General features: G+C 40.8%; 1 protein-coding gene across 1 annotated transcript in view; it reads left to right on the forward strand.

Moving 5' to 3' along the window:
• Positions 1-19,121, forward strand: part of Sh3gl2 (SH3 domain containing GRB2 like 2, endophilin A1) — a 178,840-nt gene that overhangs the window by 151,730 nt on the left and 7,989 nt on the right. Inside the window, exons 4-5 of the mRNA XM_036180076.1 lie at positions 16,536-16,679; positions 17,528-17,661. Coding sequence (XP_036035969.1) covers positions 16,536-16,679; positions 17,528-17,661 — 278 coding nt within the window. The remainder of the gene's footprint in view (positions 1-16,535; positions 16,680-17,527; positions 17,662-19,121) is intronic.

Genomic DNA, 19,121 nt, shown 5'->3' on the forward strand with positions numbered 1-19,121 from the left:
TCTCTTGATGTCTTTTGTGCAGCTGTTTTCCATCCATGGCTCCGTAATATAATTTGATATGAAGTATAGTGAAACCACTAGCCTTACTGGCTTTTTTGCTTAGGATTACTTTGGATGTCTATGCTTCCAGATGAATTTTAATTTTTTTTTCTATTTCTGTGAAGAATGGCATTAGAATTTTGATGGGGATTATGCTGAATATATAGATTGTGTTTGGTAAGATAGCCATTTTTATAATGTTGATTCTTTCAATATGAGCATGGGACATATTTGCATATTCAAATGTCTCCTTCAATTTCTTTCCAATGTTTTAATGTTTGAAAAGTCTTTCACTGTTTTGGTTAGGGTCATTCTATTTTTGTGTATATGGCATTTGTCAATCATGGTTTCCCCCAATTTCTTCCTCAGCATCTTTGATATTGGTATATGGAGAGGCTACTGATTTTTTAAAATTAATTTTGTATCTTGCCAGTATGCTGAAAGTGTTGGTCAATTTTAAGAGTTTTCTAGTGTAGTCTTTAGGGTATGATGTATTGACTTACATCATCTACAAATGTGGATCTTTTCTTTTTCCTTCCCTGTATGCTTTCTTTTCAATTGCTTCTCTTGTCTTACTGATCTTGCTAAGCCTTCCAGTCCTACACTGAATGAGTGTAGAAAAAGTGGACAACCTTGTTTTGTTCCTGATTTTAGTGGAAATGTTTTGTAATATGTAATATAACGTTGGCTATAGTTTTGTTATATATTGCCTTTATTGTATACAGATATGGCCCTCTGTTCCCATTGTCTTTGTAACTTTATCATGAAGGAATATTGGATCTTGTCAAAAGCCTTTTCTGCATCTATTGAGATGATCCTGTGATTTCTATCCTTAAGTCTGTTTATATAATGTATTACATTTCTTGATTTATTATATGTTGAATTTATGACAGTTAATGATATTTTTGTGTGTTCTGGAATTCAGTTATTAGTTTTCAAATATTACATTTATTCCTCCCATCCCACCCTGTGTATGTGTGTGTGTGTATGTATGTATGTATGTATGTATGTATGTATGTATGTATGTTTATCTAGTTAAAGTATCAGGAAAATATTGACTTTATACTCACTTTGTAAAAAATAAATAAAGATAGATATATAGATAGATAGTATTGCTTCTTTTTCTGTCTTATGGAATAATTTGAAAAGCATTGTGGTAGTTTTCTTTTGAAAGTCTGGTTAAATTCACCATTGTATCCATCTAGGTCTAGAACTTTTTTAGCTGTATATTTTTTTTAATTCCTCTTGCTTGTTATACAACTAGGTATGTTGAAATTATTTAGATCATCTTGACTTAACTTTGGTAAGTCATGTTTGTCTAGAAATTCATGTATTTCGTTTATCTTCTAATCTCATAAAATACATGTTATAGGGTCTGTTCTTTATACACTTCATTGGTATCTTTAATAACTTTTTCTTTTTCAGCGATTTTCCTAATATAAAAATAAAATGCAATCAATTCATAGTGTAAATGTATTAAAAGTATATTGTGGGGCTGGTGAGATGGCTCAGTGATTAAGTAATGGCCATGCAACCTTATAACCTGGTTTAGAATTGCCTGAACACACATAAGTCCAGATGCAGTATCATATTCTTAGAACCGCAGCATGCTCTTATCCGGAGTTGGGGAGCAGAGACAGAGAAATCCCAAGAAACTGGAGGGCTACCTTGCCGTTATATGAAGAAGCAAATAAGAGAAATACTGTCTCAAATCTCAAACAAGATAAAAAACATGGACTGATACCTACCTAAGAACATGTATGTTCACAAAGAACATACAAATCATACACATTGTGGTGGTTTGAAATAAAATGGCCCCCAAAGGGAGTGGTACTATTAGGAGGTGTGACTTTGTTGGAGTAGGTATGGTCTTGTTGGAGGAAGTATGTCACTGGGGAGGTGGGCTTTGAGGTCTCATATATGCTCAAGATACTGTCCAGTGTCTCAGTTCACTTCCTGTTGCCTTTAGATCAAGATGTAAGGACTCTCAGCTCCAGCACCATGTCTGCCTGCATGCCACCATGCTTCCTGCCATGACTATAACGGACTAAATCTCTGAACTGTAAGCAAGCCACTCCAATTAAATGTTTTCTTTTACAAGAGTTGCCATGGTCATGGTGTCTCTTCACAATAGAAACCCTACCTACAATACACATATATTATAGATATATACACACATGCACACACACACACATCATCATCATCATCATCATCATGCAGATTCTCAGTAAAAACCCATCACTAATTATTTTTACTAATTTTAATGAAATTATGTTATGTCGCAGGTAGATATGTTGAGTTGAACATTATCTTCACACAAATTCATGTCTACCCAGAGTTCATATTGTGAATATGAACTTGGACTTGGAAATATTGTTTTTGGAGGCATTTTCAAATGAATTCACACTAAATTTAGGTGTGGGCCCTGAACCAAGTACTAGTTTCCTAAACAGAAATGAAGAAGACATTGGGAGACACAGGAACATGACCAAGTGAAGAATAGACAGACATTGGAATTGTGCTGTCCCAAGCCAGAGAGTGCAGGAGCCACACCATGCAGAAGGGGCAAGGGTCTCCCATAAAGCTTCCCCAGGGAGCCAACCCTCTCAACAGTTTGAGTTGAGATCTCTGGCATCCTGCTGTGAGAGAATAAATCCCACTGTTAGAAGCCAGTTGGTTTTGTGGCAAATTGAAATAGTAGTACTAGAAAGTGATATTGCTAGGTAGGCTTGTTTTCCCCCAGAAAAACAAAACAAAGACTGGGCCAAGGCATTTAAGAAATGACCAGGTATCTTAGTTACTGTTCTATTGCTCTGAAGATACAAGTCTGAAGTAGACCAAGGCAACTCTTATAAAAGATAGCATTTAATTGGGAGCTTGCTTATAGTTTTAGATGGTTAGTCCATGGTCATCATGGCAGGAGGCAGACAGGCATGGCATTAGAGTGGTAGCTGAGTGCTTACGTCTTGATCTGGAGACAGCAGAGAGAGAGAGAGAGAGAGAGAGAGAGAGAGAGAGAGAGAGAGAGAGAGAGAGAGAGAGAGAGAGAGAGGAGACTAGGTCTGGCTTGGGCTTTTGAAACGTCAAGGCCCACCTCTAATGACACACTTCCTCCAATAAGACCACCCCTACTTCAACAAATCCACATCTCTGAATCCTTCTAGTTTTTCTCAAGCAGTTCTACTTCCTGGTAATAGAGAACAGCCAAATCTGTGAGCCTGCAGGGTCCATTCTTATTCAAACCCCCACACCAGGTTACATACCTAGGGTACATAAATCCAGGATGGGAACCCAGGTCTAATTGGCTCCCAAGCCCATGGCCATTCATGTATGATGTTGCCTCTGAGAAGGACGCTGTACTTCATTTGGGCACAGGAAGTCCTTTGCTTTTAGTGTATGTGCCATGGAAATTCAGAAAAGAAATGGATTGTGGGATTGAGATTTTTTTGTTGTTTTGATGATAGATCAAAAGAGGTAATTGACGCAAATAGAAATGTTTAGAAATAACACATCCTAATAGAGTACTAAATGTGTTGATTACTTGTCATTGTAATTATTTTATGACCCTGAGAATTGAATGGACAAATGCCACCTAGAAAAAATACTTAAGGCCATTATCAGGCAAATTCACATTTTCTCAAGAAAAGTGGTTATTTATGGGTAGGTCACATAAAAATGCAAATAAATGCCACACCAAAGAATTTAGAACCAAACAAAATTCCATATAACAATCCTATATAAGTTAAACAATTCATATTGATAATTTATGACAGATAGGGTTTGCTTTCTCTGAACTTCTTGTCCTGGAAACAGGGATCACATGGGGCTCCTAGAAGGTGGCCGGTTGTCATTATGCTGGTTATTCAAAACTGGCTGGTTGTCCTTGGGAAGGAGAAACAGTAGTTTAGCCAGTACCCAGAGGTACTTAGTGCTTTGGCATAGCAGGACAGGGCGAATCCCCAAACTTGTCTACATCTGTTCCCTACTCTGCCTCATGGGAACTAAAGCTGGATTAACCAGTCTGGAGGCTGAATATTGGTACTGAATGTGTGAGATCTGGCTTGAGTTAGGCAACAATCCTGATTGGGGCCAAGGAACAGATTCTTATAGATAGGACAATGGAATTGTGGGAAGTTACACTTTTAGGGTATTTAAAGAGTACCCTGTTAGAGTGCCACCTTAGGCACTGGTTTTACATCTTATAGTTCGAAACTCTCAAAACATTTATATTCTTTAAACTCAGTTCTTATCAAAAAAGTTATGAAGGAGATTTTATTTGATTTTAGGAATTTGTGTGCATGCCTTATAAAGGTCCATCTTCGTCCCTGACCTCCTCCAGTGTGGCATTTTAAAATGGCAAATCTGATCATATTATGTTACATAAAACCTTGAATTGTTTTTCATGCTTTTAGGATTAAACTGGCTTATAAGGTCTCCCTGCCTGGCAGCACTGCCCATCCCCTCCATCCTGCCAAGCTGACAACTCTTTCGGGTCCTGCACCCATATCACCCCTGCTGCATTCTCTGGGCTCATCCCTGGCACAGGCAGCCAGTTGGCTCTTGGCAACAGCGACGTGGGTTATGAAGCATGGCTGGCTGGTGTATTACAGCTTCTCCACAAAGGACAGAAGGAAGAAGTCTTCATTTTCCTTGGATTATCAGCCCCTCAGATTCACACAGCCTGTCTGACATGCATATTCTCCTTATGTAAATATCAATTCTAGAATATGTGTGGCCAAAACAAGTTTGATAAAGATTTGATAGATAGCTCCCTGGTTTGTGTATTGCAGGGTTTTCTTTACTTTGAATAAAGAAATGAACAATTAGATTCCCATCAAGGCAGCTTTAATTATCTTAATCTCCTAAAAACTCACTTCTTAATGATACATTGGAGGTTTCCTGTCTTCTATCTAGTGGATAGCTGTGGCCAGATTACAGCATGAGGTCTTTCTAGGCTTGCCATATTATCTGTGCCAGAGACTTGTTCAGTTTTTATGGAGCAATTGCTCTGACCCGAATGTTATAATACAATATAAATTTCCAAGCTACTCAGGGGAGGAAGCAGTTCACACATGGGAATTATTATGCATAGCAGGCACTTGCTGTTCCTCAGAGGAGTGTTCTCTGAAGCATGTGTGCTGTTTATGCAGCAGGCTTGAAATCCAAGGTATGAAATTGGGGGTATTGGATTTCTGTTGAGAGTTTGAATAATTTCATTTCTTACTTATGGAATATTACCTGTGGAATTAAAAGCATGCTGCATTAATTTTTAAATATTTCATTAGACCCTGGGATAATTTTATATTAAAATTGTATTTCTTCCCACGGGCTGTTAGTTTAGTATCTCCTTCCAAAGATGAATACACACCCTGATAATCAGGTATTCGTTGGTAGTGGAACATTAATTATCTGTCATTTGGCATCCATTTAACCAAATGCTTGGTTGGACAACACATTATTTCTGTTGGGCAGGAGGACCTGGTTCTTTGTCATCATGTATCTTCCAGGGCCCTTAGAATCAATCCCAGGACATCTTTGTCCTCTGTATCTCCACATATATGTACGAGGGAATATATAACATCAAGCCTTCACTTAATGAGTAAGAGATGTGTATTTACTCATAGACAGAGATTTTACTTTTCTAAATCTTGACACTGAGAAGTGATTCACAACATATAACAGATAGATTCCCTTATACAATTATGAGGAAATGTTGAATTTCAGGGGGATAGGTCTTTTGAGAATAAATATAATAAAGAAAGAAACATGTCTGGAGATGGACAGTATATTATATTTATTGAAAAGACTAGAGGGTTTTCGTAATTTTAAAAAATCTTCAGGAAAAAGATTGAGAGTTAATAGGTTTCTAATAGTCTAGTCATCCTTTCTGCTATCTAACGGACCCCAGCTGACCTAGATAACAAACTTCATCAATGTAGACAAGTTTGGGAATTCTCTCTGTTACAGAAATGTTGATATAGTAAGTGTGTCCTGCATGGAGTTTCCCAATCATCACTTGTGGGCTGTTGGACCATTCACTACTATTGGTTATACAGAAACATAGATTGGGAGCACCTGTTACTGTTTTTAGCTTATGATGAAGCATCTTTAACACTGACAAGATAAAAGACAGTCCATCCTATGCTAAGGTTGCAGATTTTTCTGTGTTTGGAAACATAGTTGTGAAAGATACTTAGCAGCATGCCTGTCACTTCTTAGGTGTTCACGACCTGTTGCTCAGCTTCCCTCCGCAGGACCCTGCAGTTTATCCAGAGAACATCTCAGGTGCATAACCCCACCTGTCCTGAGGCAGGGGCTGAGGAAAGTCAGTCTCAGACCTTTCCCACCAGTCTCATAGAACCAACTGCTACCTTTTCCTCTAAAAATCCACAGAAGAAGCAAAGACTCCTCCTAATGGTAGTCAAGTGTTGGTTGTGTAATTTTCAAATTGTACAAACCATTTCATGCTCTTGGGGTGCAATTGCTTGCTTTCCCAGGGCATGCTGTGAGATCTTTATTGGCTCCTTGCAGCATCCCATCCTGAGGTGGGAAATATTTGCTGTCCGTGTCACGAGTTCTTACAGCTGCTGAGTGTACCATGGCACAGTGTCTTAAAATACCGCCCTGCTGCTTCCCACTCAGGGCCTAGAAGAGCACTGCCACCTCAGAGAGTGGTGTTACATAAATACAGTTATTTGGGTTGAAAGTAGCATGTTCCAGTACTTTAGTCAGTCGCCTGCTTATACAAGATGCAAGCGGAACTTCTTCTCTTTTCCTCAGTTCTTCCCAGTATTTAAGCACTAAAGTAGCTGCCTACAGCCCAGGGGCTTTGCCTAAGCCTTCCTTGTTGTCTGTGTCTTTGGGGTTGTTCAGTCATCGTTAGTGTGCGGACAGAGAGGGGCACCTTACAGTTCCAGGAGCATCAGAGGGTGGAAGTTCAGAGTCAGGTGTGCTGCAGTTCTGCCGTAGACTTGATGTATATGGCCATCATGAACTATGTCCAAACCTCCTATTCATTACATATATTTGATCGAAACTATGAAACCCAGATGTGTGATTTGCAGATTTATACTCAGGTTTCCATGGTAATCCTTGTACTAGACTTTACAAATTTAATTAAAAGAATTCAAAATTAAGGGGCTGGAGAGATGGCTCAGAGGTTAAGAGGGCAAACTGCTGTAAGTCCAGTTTTCAACAACCGAGTGGCGGCTCACAACGGTAACTCCAGTTCAGGAGATCTGTTGCCCTCTTCCAGCAGCCAAGGGTACCAAGCAAACATGTGGTTCATAGACTTAGTACATGTGAAATGCTCATACACATGACAATGAAAACGAATAAAGCTCTAAATAATATCAATTCAAAATTAAAGATTTTTGTGGTGGTAGAATGCAGATGACTTAAAATTCATCATCTTAACTAAATTGAGGCATACATTTCAAATATATTTCAGTGTGGTCATCACTGTGGTCTACCCCCAAAACCCCCATAATCCTTTCCATGTGTGAAAATGAAAATATTCCTATTGAATAATAGCTCCCAATTCTCTGACAACTGTCTTTCTATATTCTGGTGCTGTAACTTCATGTACTCGTAATATCCCATGTGACTAGACTCATGTAGCTTCTTCTTGTTTGTTACTAGGTCATTTTGCTTATGATAGCTTTCATGGTATAGCATATGTAAGATTCTATGCCTTTTTGAAGATGGATATTCCACAGGAGACAGAAAAGGTTTGTGCTCTAGGAGTAGATTCCATTTGGTCCTGGTGTATAATTCTTTGGATAGCTGCTGGTCTGGGCCTGCAAGAATTTTGTTGATAATGTTTACATTAGATTTCATGAGGAACAGTGATCTGTAGCATTCTGGTGTTTGTCTGGATTCTGGATTCTCACAGCATGAATTGTGCAGCACTTCTCCTTCTTGAGTTTTGTAGAAACACTCCTGATGGATTGCTGCCAGTTCCTTAAAGGTGACGTCCTCATGAGACCATCATACTTCTCTGTAAGATAAAGAAAACTTGTCTGATGGGCCATCACAAGGATTAATAAGATGCTGTGTGTGAACTGTGGGTAGTAGCTACTTCTAAATAATAGCCACAGGATGAAAAGTGTTGCTGATAGTCAGCTTTTAAAAGATACTTTAAAGATCTTTCCGTGTCTGTAGTCCAGATCTCTCCCATCTTGGGCAATGACACCTGGCTTTTCTGAGGTAGAGCTGGAGAAGAAACAAGTCCCTACAAGCTATGGAAACTCCTAGAAAACTTGTTCCACATCCTCCTTCTTCTCTAGTAGATGGCTAAGTCTATTGTGTTTCTCCTAACAATCAGCACATGAAGATGTGTCTCAGGAAATGATGGCCACCTGCTCTGCCCTAGAGTATCTCTTATAAGCTTAAACATGAGCCAAGGGCAAGTGCTCTTCGCCCTTGCTGTGGCAGGTGCTTTGTCAATATATTTTTAGTTGGTATCACAGTAGATGAAAGGAAGTCAATCTTGAGAACAAGCATAAACCTGGCTACAACTTCTAAATATTTTGTTATTTATTTATTTTTTTATTTTAAAAAGTGTGTTAGTTCCCAGTATGCTGCTCTTTGAGAGTCAAGGACAATATATCCTTATTGTTAGTTTTTAATGGCGCTTTTACCTCGCGAGGAACATGTCCTGAACACAACAAGACCACAGAAGAGTTTTATTAAAGAGGATAGAGGTGACAGGCCTGTGTGAAACACACGTGGGTGAGGAGATAAGGGGGGCTCATGCAAGATGTCACCGGCTTTTTAAAGGTTGGGCCGCGCATGCGTACAGGAACTCCTGTGGGTACTCCACGCATGCATGCACGTAGATTACATGGCTGCATGCGCGCTTTACACAACCACGTAAAGCCACAGAGTCCCGGTCTTGCGAGATGTCTGACCTGGAGATGGCTATTCTGAACCGGAAATAGTTAGGCAGTCCGCCGGGCAATCCCAACTGTGTGGACATGTAATTTTCTATCACTTATTCCAAAGTATTCTCAGAGTTTTCACAATTATGGTATTTGTGAAATACCATACTACTAACAGTCTTCATATTCTATAAATTAATAGCTATTTTAAGAATAAAATGAACTAAGTTTAGTAGTGCTTATAACAAACTACATCCTATAGGAATATTCTGTGGAAAAAAAATTTAAATTGAGTCTTCTGGTAGGGAACAGGCCCCCATGGAGTCCCAGGTGGACACTTACCACTTTTGCATTGAGAGTGTGTTGTCCATTGAGGAAGCGTTCAGAAGGCCTAGACAGAGTACACTATATATGTGAACTCACTTGTAGACATTTTTCTCTTAATTCTCCTTCCTAAATGTTCTACTATACTCCCACATACATGTCTGTAGTTATATACATGTATGCATTATAGGCTAAGATCCATGTATCAGAGACAACATGCTTCCCACCCCCCTAAGATTGGGTGACCTCAATTTGTATTATACATTCTAAGTACATCCCTTTTCCTAAAAGTTTTGTGATTTCATTTTTCTTTAGAGCTAAAGTGTATTCTATTTTGTATCTGTACTGGGTTTTCATTTTCCATTCATCTGTTGATGGACAACTAGGTTGTTTCCATTTTCTAGCTATAGTGAATAGAACAGCAAAAAGCATGGGGTGCATGTATCTCTGTAGTGAGATGTGGAGTTCTTTGAGTATATGTGCAGGAGTGAAACAGCTGTGTTGTACAGAAGTTCCATTTTAAATTTTTTGGAGAAAACTCCAAATTGTTTTATGCATTGGTTCTTCAGCAAAACTGACTAGTTTATCTGTGTACATCTGTGTTGTCCACTGACACATGCCTGAGGGAATATACAAAGAAGTGGAGTTGTAGAACTGTGTTCAGATGTAGCAAATATTGCCATATTCGTATGCAAATCTGCCCTTCCCCCAGAACAGCCCCTGAGAGTTCTGTTTGCTCACCCTGAGTTCCTGGGGCATCTGTTTCACAGGCTTAGCCCATTGCTGCAGATCCTCAGAATGGATTTTCTCACTCTGCCTTTTAAGTTCATTTCCCAGAAACCCAGCTCAGGTACCACTTGCTTCACAAGCCTCCCAGCCTTGTTGTTCTTGGTGGGGAGGTGTGCTCTTCTCTTGGGTATAAACACCCTACAGTGTGGACCACTTCCTGCCTCATGTCAGTGAGGGGGCTGTCTGACTGTGCAGATGATAAGCTTCTTAAGAGTAGACCTCACTAGCACAGTTGCCTTACGCAGTGAAATTCCAAATGTTATTGTGCATGAGATACGTAAATCTTTCCAGTGTGACCTCTGTCATGACTGATTGACTGATTAAGTTTGTAGGCAGAGATAGGGTGTTGCTCTGTACCCAGGCTGCCCTAGATTTCTGTGTTGTCAGCTGGCCTCCAACTCACCCAGCCTGCAGGCTTCAGCCTCTAGAGAAGTGATTCTCAACCTTCCTAATCATGCGACCCTTTGATACAGTTGCTCATTTTGTGGAGACTTTCAACCATAAAATTATTTTTGTTCCCACTTCATAACTGTAATTTTGCTACTGTTTATGAATCATAATGTAAATATTTTTGGAGCTAGAAGTTTGTCATGGGATCACAGATTAAGAACAACTGCCCTTGTTTGTCCAACTATTGAGCTACCCCTTTAAATTCATTTGTGTTCTGTTTATCTAGGACTCATAATTCAGCTTCAGGACTCTCTTCTTCGTTGGAGGAAATGAGGGTTTGTTTCTGGATTCACAGAGATTGCCCGGTTTTTGTAGCATGGCTCAAAAATGGTGCTTCCTGGGGAAGTGTAGAGTGGCTGATTGCCTTGTGGACTGAGCAGGAAGAGGGTGGGATTCTATCCTACTGTGCTTAGGAAGGAAGTTCTAAGGACTGTGAGGCCTGGCAACTGTAGACCCTAATGTGCATGAGGGAAATGCCAGCCAGGCCACCCACTGTGCTCCTGATCTCCAGCCAGCTGCCCATCAGACCAAGCCCTGCAGGGAGTGGAGTCTCTCTTTCTCCTGCTCCATTTCCAAGCACAGGGGGAAGCTAGGGTGCACTTGAAAAGGAAAGCGTTCTCTGAATGGAGCAGTCCCAGGGACTTTTAAAACTTTTCAGTGAAATGGTTTAAGCCACAGTGGGAAGAAGACGCCTTTGTCCCTGCCTCTCACCCCTCCATCCAATGACTGCTTTCCTGGTATCAGGGTCACTTTGTCTTTGCCTCTCAAATCCTGCAAACCCTTGCTTTGGACCAGTCCTCACTTGGCACGTGGAGATGTGCAGGGAAAAGGACTCTATGAAGTAATAGTTTCCTGCAAGACCGTGGTGTGTCCTGAGAGCATGGCAACACTCCCAAGTCAGAAGAGCCTGGATGGGGAGGAGAGGAAAAGGAAGAGCTCTGCCATCTAATGCAGGCTTCTGACGTGTGCATAGACTGTTTGCTGTTTATCACTGAATATTGACAACAACTTTCTGAAAGAGATCCTCTTTGGGATACATAGCTAGAAAGATATACAACCTGGCTTTGATCTATGTCTGAAAGAGCTCAAAGCTGATACACTACTTCCCATGAAAGAAGGCAACACCTGATAATGATTTGACTTCCTGTTGCCTTGTTTGGCTTAAGAAATACAAATTTAAGACTATGGAAGTGTGACTGTCAAGCATTCTCCGCTTGTTTCTGCTTCGGTAGACACGCAGCATTAGGATGATGGCTCAGCAGTGACACTGCTTTTCACCAGAGAACTGTGGGCAGAGCCAGCCTGGTGCTGCGTTGCTCACCCAGAGCCAAGCCTGGGGTTTCCTTCAGCTGTGCCCAGAATTAGAAAGCTCAGCAGGAGGCTACAGGCTGTAGAGAGCTCACCCTGGGAGTTGGTAACAATCCAGACTCTCCCTTTTGTGTTCCTTAAAAGGTAGAGAGATCTTGAGTTAGGAAAGTTGTCCCCTGTGCTGGGGGCACAGCAGCAGGGGCCGTTTTGGGGGTTGAGCCAAGCTTTTGTTGTTATGATTTTGCAGTTTACCCAGATAATCGCCTCACACAGATCCACCAAGTCTTTTCCTTTGATGTTGTTTTCTGATCCCATTTTACATGTCAATCTTCCTTAACTTTTCTTTCCGTGGCCAATTGCCTTTTAAGCCAGTGGACACATTTTATTTTTTTAATGTTTAATCTGTTACTCTTTCTTCTCTGATAATGCTGTAAATGTCAACAGTTTTATGGCAACACATATGACAGTTCTGTCCATGGTTGCTCCAACAGTTCTTTTTTTTTGGGTTTTTTTTTTTTTTTTTTTTTTTTTTTTTTTGGTTTTTTGAGACAGGGTTTCTCTGTGTAGCTCTGTACCTTTCTGTACCTTTTCTGGAACTCACTGGCCTTGAACTCACAGAGATCTGCCTGGCTCTGCCTCCCAAGTGCTGGGATTAAAGGCATGTGCCACCACCACCCAGGGCGCCAACAGTTCTTGAGTGTTCTCTCTAGAGAGATATTTAAACAAATGTACTGGCTCAAACTGATATTTAAGACCCAGGATGCCTCCAGGCAATCCTTCCTACCTCCCTCGCTGGCAAGTCAATTAACTTTTCTTTTTTTATTATTAATTTTTTCTTCATTTATTTTACATACCAACCACAGTTTCCCCTGTCTCCTCTCATCCAGTTTCTCCCCCCTACCTCCCATCAATCCTCCCCATCCACTCGCCCTCCATTCAGAAAGGGGCAGACCTCCCATGGGAGTCAACAAAGCATGTCATATCACATTGAGGCAGGTCCAAGCTCCATCCCCACCCCCAACCCCTTGCATCAAGGCTGCTTGCATAAGGAATAGGTTCTAAAAGGTCAGCTCATGCTCCAGGGACAGTTCCTGATCCCACTGTTAGGGGCCTCACAAACAGACTAAAGTTACCCTGATACACAAACCACATAAAGATCCAACAAAGAAAGAGAATTACAGACCAATCTCCCTCATGAACATTGATGCAAAAATACTCAATAAAATACTGGCAAATGGAATACAAGAACAGATCAAAAAGGTCATCCACCATGATCAAGTAGGCTTCATCCCAGGGATACAGGGATGGATGATTCGGCATAAGAAAATCTGTTCATGTAATCCACCATATAAACAAACCGGGGGGGGGGGGGGGGAACATGATAATCTCATTAGATGCTGAAAAAACCTTTGACAAAATCCAACACTCATTCATGATAAAGGTACTGGAGAGATCAGGAATACAAGGAACATACTTAAACATAATAAAGGCAATTTACAGCAAGCCAACAGCCAATATCAAATTAAATGGAAACTCAAAGTGATTCTGTTAAAACCAGGAACAAGACAAGGCTGTCCACTCTCTTCATATCTATTCAATTTAGTCCTCAAAGTTTTAGCTAGAGCTTGACAGCAAAAGGAGATCAAAGGATACAAATTGGAAAGGAAGGAGTTAAACTTTTGCTATTTGCAGATGATATAATATATACATAAGTGACCCCAAAAATTCTGCCAGGGAACTCCTACAGCTGATAAACACCTTCAGTATCCTTCCTATACACAAATGATAAATGGGCTGAGAAAGAAATCAGAGAAACAACATCCTTTATAATAGTCACAAATAATATAAAATATCTTGGGGTAACTCTATCCAAACAAGTGAAAGACGTGTATGACAAGAATTTTAAGTCTTTGAAGAAAGAAATTGAAGAAGATATCAGAAGATGGAAAGATCACCCATGCTCATGGATCGGTAGAATTAACATAGTTTACCAAAAAATGAACACATTATAGTCACACTTTTCGGTTGGAAGGCCCTGAAGGTTAGACATGGCTAGCCTTGTTAGAGCTCTATTTATCCTCCATAACTACTAGAAAATGGCTGAACTATTCTCTTGGGGAATGAGGTTGGAGGCTGGGAAGTAGTTTTAATTAATTTCTTTTTTATAAGAGTAATAATTTATGGATATGTTATTTAAAATTACAAAGTACTGAATTAAAAAAAAAAAAAAAAAAACAAAAACCAAAAAACAAGAAACAAAACAAAATAAAAAACTCCAGCTGCCCCCAGGGTTTAAATCCCTTCCGCTGATTTCTGCTCCTGAAAAGCAACATTTTAAAGACTCTTGACTGGTTGGTTGGTTGGTTGGTTGGTTGGTTGGTTGGTTGGTTTTTACTTCCAGTCATGAATTAACAGTCCTGCATTGAGCCTGCTTCCTTTTTCCAGTTTTAGCTGTCTTCTTGCCGACTCCCATTTAAGATGAAAATGATCTGCTCCTTGCCTGCCCTCCCATTATTGTGTCAGTCCCTATGAGTTTCTCAGTGTGTTTTGTCATATTGTTTGTTAGATCCCATGGGGGAGCGTGGGGAGCAGTACCCCCTTCAACATTTCTTTCCTATCCCCATTCTTGATTTATACTTTCCTTTAGTGGAATGCCTCTTTAGTTAGCTTGGGGAAGAAAAAGAATTGCAACCTTGATGGTGTCATTTGAAAATTTCACCATTGGACCTTTTTATTTCATTGATAACCCTTATAGGTTATTTTCTGTAATAAATTTCAATTAATTGCTCCATTTTTTCTAGTGTCTCTTTTCTCCTATGATGTGTAGCCCATCTTTTCCTGTCTGAAGTTGGGCTCCTACAGTTCCTTAATAGCATGGTAGTTTAGCAATCTGGTGATATTTTTCAAGGATACAGCCGTTTTATCAATCCGAGATTCTTAAGACTGCAATGAGTCCGTAGATTAATATAAAAGACAGTCTCTTCAAACATGTGGATGTATAAGTTTTCAGAGTATTTGAAGGAATAAAATTGTACAGCTTTCTTCCTTTTCCTGGAGATGTAGAATGTATCAAGATTTCTTAAGTACTTGGTAAAATACTAAAGGCTACATCTAATTTAACAACATTCAAAAAAGTTTTGAAAGTCAGCCACGATATATCAAACTGTTTAACATTATTTATGAAAGCAGATCTTTATAAACCCAAAACGTAGTCATAAATCAATAACCAATGTCCATAAAAGGTGTTCATCATGGACAAGGCATGACTGAAGGGGTGTGGCAGCCACTTAGGATGTTACTACTGTGGTTCTCTGGTGTCTACCTCCTGTCTCTACTTCTGTTCCCCTGTCCTTATTTTCTGGGGTTTGCTCTTTCCCTTCTGTGTATGCTGTTGCAGCTCCTTCTCTGTGTTCTGCAGTCTGGCATCTGGTCCCAGCATTGACCTAGCACTCACCAGTGGCTCACTTCCATGAGACTGACTCTGTTCCATGAGAGCTGTGCAGCAGGAGCTCTGTCCTGGATCTCAGCTTTGGCTGATTATGAAGCCCGTTGGCTTCCTCCGATTTAACATGTGTTATATACTATTCTACACATGCTTGAGGTGAATAAAAGGAAAATTTCGTGGTTTTTGTGGTCACCACCGGCTTTGCATGTGGTATTAGTGCCACTTGCTGCTGCATACTGTATGGTTCAAAGCTCAGTGTTGCTTTCTTCCTATGGACATTTTCCTTTGCACTGCCCCACCCTGTGGGCCTTGTTTCTGTGGCTCACTGTAGTCTCCCATCCTGGCATTTAATAAAAGGACTCCACTCTAATTGCTCTTATAACAGACTTTGCCTTCTGTTCATTATAAACTTTGTGACTATGGATAACTTTTCTCGTTTCCACTCTGTCTTGGAAGCCTGAAGTTTAAATAAAAGCCCGTTTCAGCTGATTGTTTAAGATCATATGTTAGAAGTACTTTTACTTTCAACTGTGATTTTCTTGGAGGTTTCCGTGCAGCTATTATTATGGGCTCAGCCCTAAGTTAATGTGTAATCAACTCTGATAATGAGTGAGACACTTAGTCAAATCATAGACTTCAATAATACATTACTAAATTACTCCCTCCCCTAAAACTGGGATTACTTTCTAGACGCTGTCCTGTAAAACCAAAAATAGAAAAGGAATGGAGATGTAATCTTTGAGAAACAAAACCAATCTTCAGCTGAAATGTTTAAGAGACGTAATTAGAAATCTTAACGAATGTAGTATTTTATTCATAGTTGTGACTTTGAAAATTGTTTTATTTTGTACATGTTGTAAGGGAAACAGCCAAGGTCTACACTTCTGAAGTTCACCACCATTCCTTATCTTAATCCACAGACTCCTAGAGCTATGGTGTGAAACTCGAATAGAACTTGGAGATGATTATATAGCCCAGGTATCAGACTGCTGTCTTCCAGTCTGCCAAGTCCCCAGAGTCACTGAAGTGAGAAGGATTGCAAGATGTGGGGACAGCATCCTAGCTGATGGAGCTGCCACATCAAGACCTGTGTTTTGCCTTGCTGTGCAATTCTACTTGGATTTTAAGGGAAAGATTAGAATTGATGCATCTTTGGTTGTCTGCATAGTGTATGCAAAAATACCCAGTGAAGGTGCAGCTTTAGGAGCTGAGAGGATATGTAGGCTGATTTGAGACTTGGTTCCTATTATGTAGTGTTGTTTGCTTCTAAAGGCTGTTTGTTCTCTCTTTGTCTTTAGCTTCCAGAGCTAAGCTCAGCATGATCAACACCATGTCAAAAATCCGAGGCCAGGAGAAGGGGCCAGGCTATCCTCAGGCGGAAGCACTGTTGGCAGAGGCCATGCTCAAGTTCGGCAGGGAGCTGGGCGATGATTGCAACTTTGGTAAAAAGCCTTTGTCACACTGTAGCTCTCCATGGAGGTTACAATTCTGGTAAAAAGCAACTCTAGAGATCATTGGTCAGCTTTTTTATATTTTAATTCTCAGTTGTAGATATTATACATGGGGGCTAAAATGTAATCTTAGGATTGCTAATACATAAAGTTATTTGTCTAAGGGCTTTGTCCTTTTTCTTTAATGGGACCCCAGCCTTGACAACTGTTTTGGCAGACACCCCCAGATGCCTTGGCACTTTACTGGGTGTATCTGGCACGAGCTGGGTATAGAGACAGAGTGAGCAGTCACAGTCAGCATGATTTGCCACCCTGCCACCTGGACTTTCTCTGATTAATCCGCTGCTCATTTGTATGTGCTCCCTGATTCCACTGCCCCAGGCAAAATATCATTTATTCCATCTCCCGTCTCCTCTGGCTCTAGGGACTCTAAACACCTTCTGCCTCAACCCCCTGTTGACATGGGATCTTTCTGAACCCTAGTTCTCCACTCTTGGTATCTGCTTCTGCTAAAAGCATTGAGCTGCAACTGATCTCATATTACTGAGAACTAGTACTTATTACAGAGGACAGAGAGCCTTCCAAAATACTTCTCAGAGTAAAGTGTTACATCCTTGCTAAGGAGGGATATTCTTCCTCATGAAGGGCCGTGAAACCTAGTTTTCAAAATGGTCTGTGGTAAATAGAAAAGCTGTTATTGTCTTGGGAGCACCATGGGCTCCCTCTCTGTCTCTGTGCTCTTCATAGGACAGAGAAAACATTGCCACCTTGAAGGCTGCCATGGCAAAGCCACCTCCTCTTTGTTCCACATGGTGTAATATCTTCCTTTTCCCTCTCAGGTCCAGCTCTTGGTGAGGTAGGGGAAGCCATGAGGGAGCTCTCAGAGGTGAAGGACTCTTTGGACATGGAAGTGAAGCAGAACTTCATCGACCCCCTTCAGAATCTCCATGACAAAGATCTAAGGGAGATTCAGGTCTGTGCAATTAGTCTTCCCATAGACATGCAAATTGTCATTTGTTCAGTCGGCCCTTACTGGGTTACACAGTAATGGGCATGTGAGTTCTCAGGGGCCCCACAAGACAAAAGGAACCAGAAACCAAAGGCCCTTCCATCTTGTCACAACCGCAGCTCTGCTGCCCTTGAGTCCATTACTGTGCGTTGAACTTCCTTGTTAAATAGTCGACACCATTTTTTTCTACAGAAAGATGTCCTTTATCTGGGAATTTGAACATTTGTTTATATGAATAATGGGCTAGGCTGATGTGACCCCGAAATATTAATTGCACTTTGTGTTAACTTAAGTAAGTAGTTACTATATCACTCTTATACGCACTCCCCCCCCCCCCCCCCCCCCCCCCCCCCCCCCCCGCCTCCCGAAACAGTTTCTCTGTGTAACTTTGCGCCTTTCCTGGATCCCGCTTGGTAGACCAGGCTGGCCTCGAACTCACTAAGATCTGCCTGCCTTCTGCCTCCCAAGTGCTGGGATTTTGGTTTTTTTTTTTTTTTGGAGCTGAGGATCGAACCCAGGGCCTTGTGCTTGCTAGGCAAGCACTCTACCACTGAGCTAAATCCCCAACCCCGAGTGCTGGGATTAAAGGCATGCACCACCACCGCCCGGCTCACACTTTTATATTTTCATGGTTGTTGTTGGAATCAAGAAGAACTAACCACTTTCTAAAACATACAGAACAGTTGAGCTATTTCTGATAAATTCAACTGGCTTTGCCTCTGACTGACTGTGAGTTCAAATGCTTTTTAGGAATACTCCTGCCTGAAGAAAACACATGTAGTTAGGATAAGAGCATGAGCTGAGGGTAGGAGATGTGTCCAGAGCGAAGGCTATAGAGCCCCCATCTTCCCAGTCCTTTATTACTCCTGACTGTGTTACCATCTTCTTCCCCCCTCATCCATACACACTAAGGAACAGTGGAAAATCATTCTTTTCTCTTCCCTATTAGTCATGGAATATTATGGCTATTAAGAAAAAAAATACTATTGATCTATAAGGAAAAAAAAACAACCCTCGTTAACCTAGTCCCTAGAGAGGTTGAGAACCTTATTGCAGACGATGTAGTGAGGGATTGAAATAGGTTTCGGGGAGGGCATTTGAGGAAACCTCTTCCAGGGTCCCTTGTAGTTTGCATTTGTGACTGAGTTGTATCATTGGTCCATGGAAAACTTGGCCTAGTTTAAAGCTAAGTCATCTGCCCGCTAAAAGCTGCCTCTGAGAAATGGGGCACCTGTTGAGATGTGGATTAGGCTCAGCCCTGGATATTCTGACTCAGGTAGTCAGGGATCTGTATTCTTAATAGACACATTAGGTGGTTCTGGTAAGCTAGATTAGTCTAAAAAGGAGAATTTAATTTCTCCTACTTTACCTCAGAGAAAGGGACTTTCCTCTGCTTCTTCTGAGCTTCCATTTCTCTTGAGGAA

Source organism: Onychomys torridus, chromosome 2 (genome assembly GCF_903995425.1).
Source record: "Onychomys torridus chromosome 2, mOncTor1.1, whole genome shotgun sequence".
NCBI classification, from domain to species: Eukaryota; Metazoa; Chordata; class Mammalia; order Rodentia; family Cricetidae; genus Onychomys; species Onychomys torridus.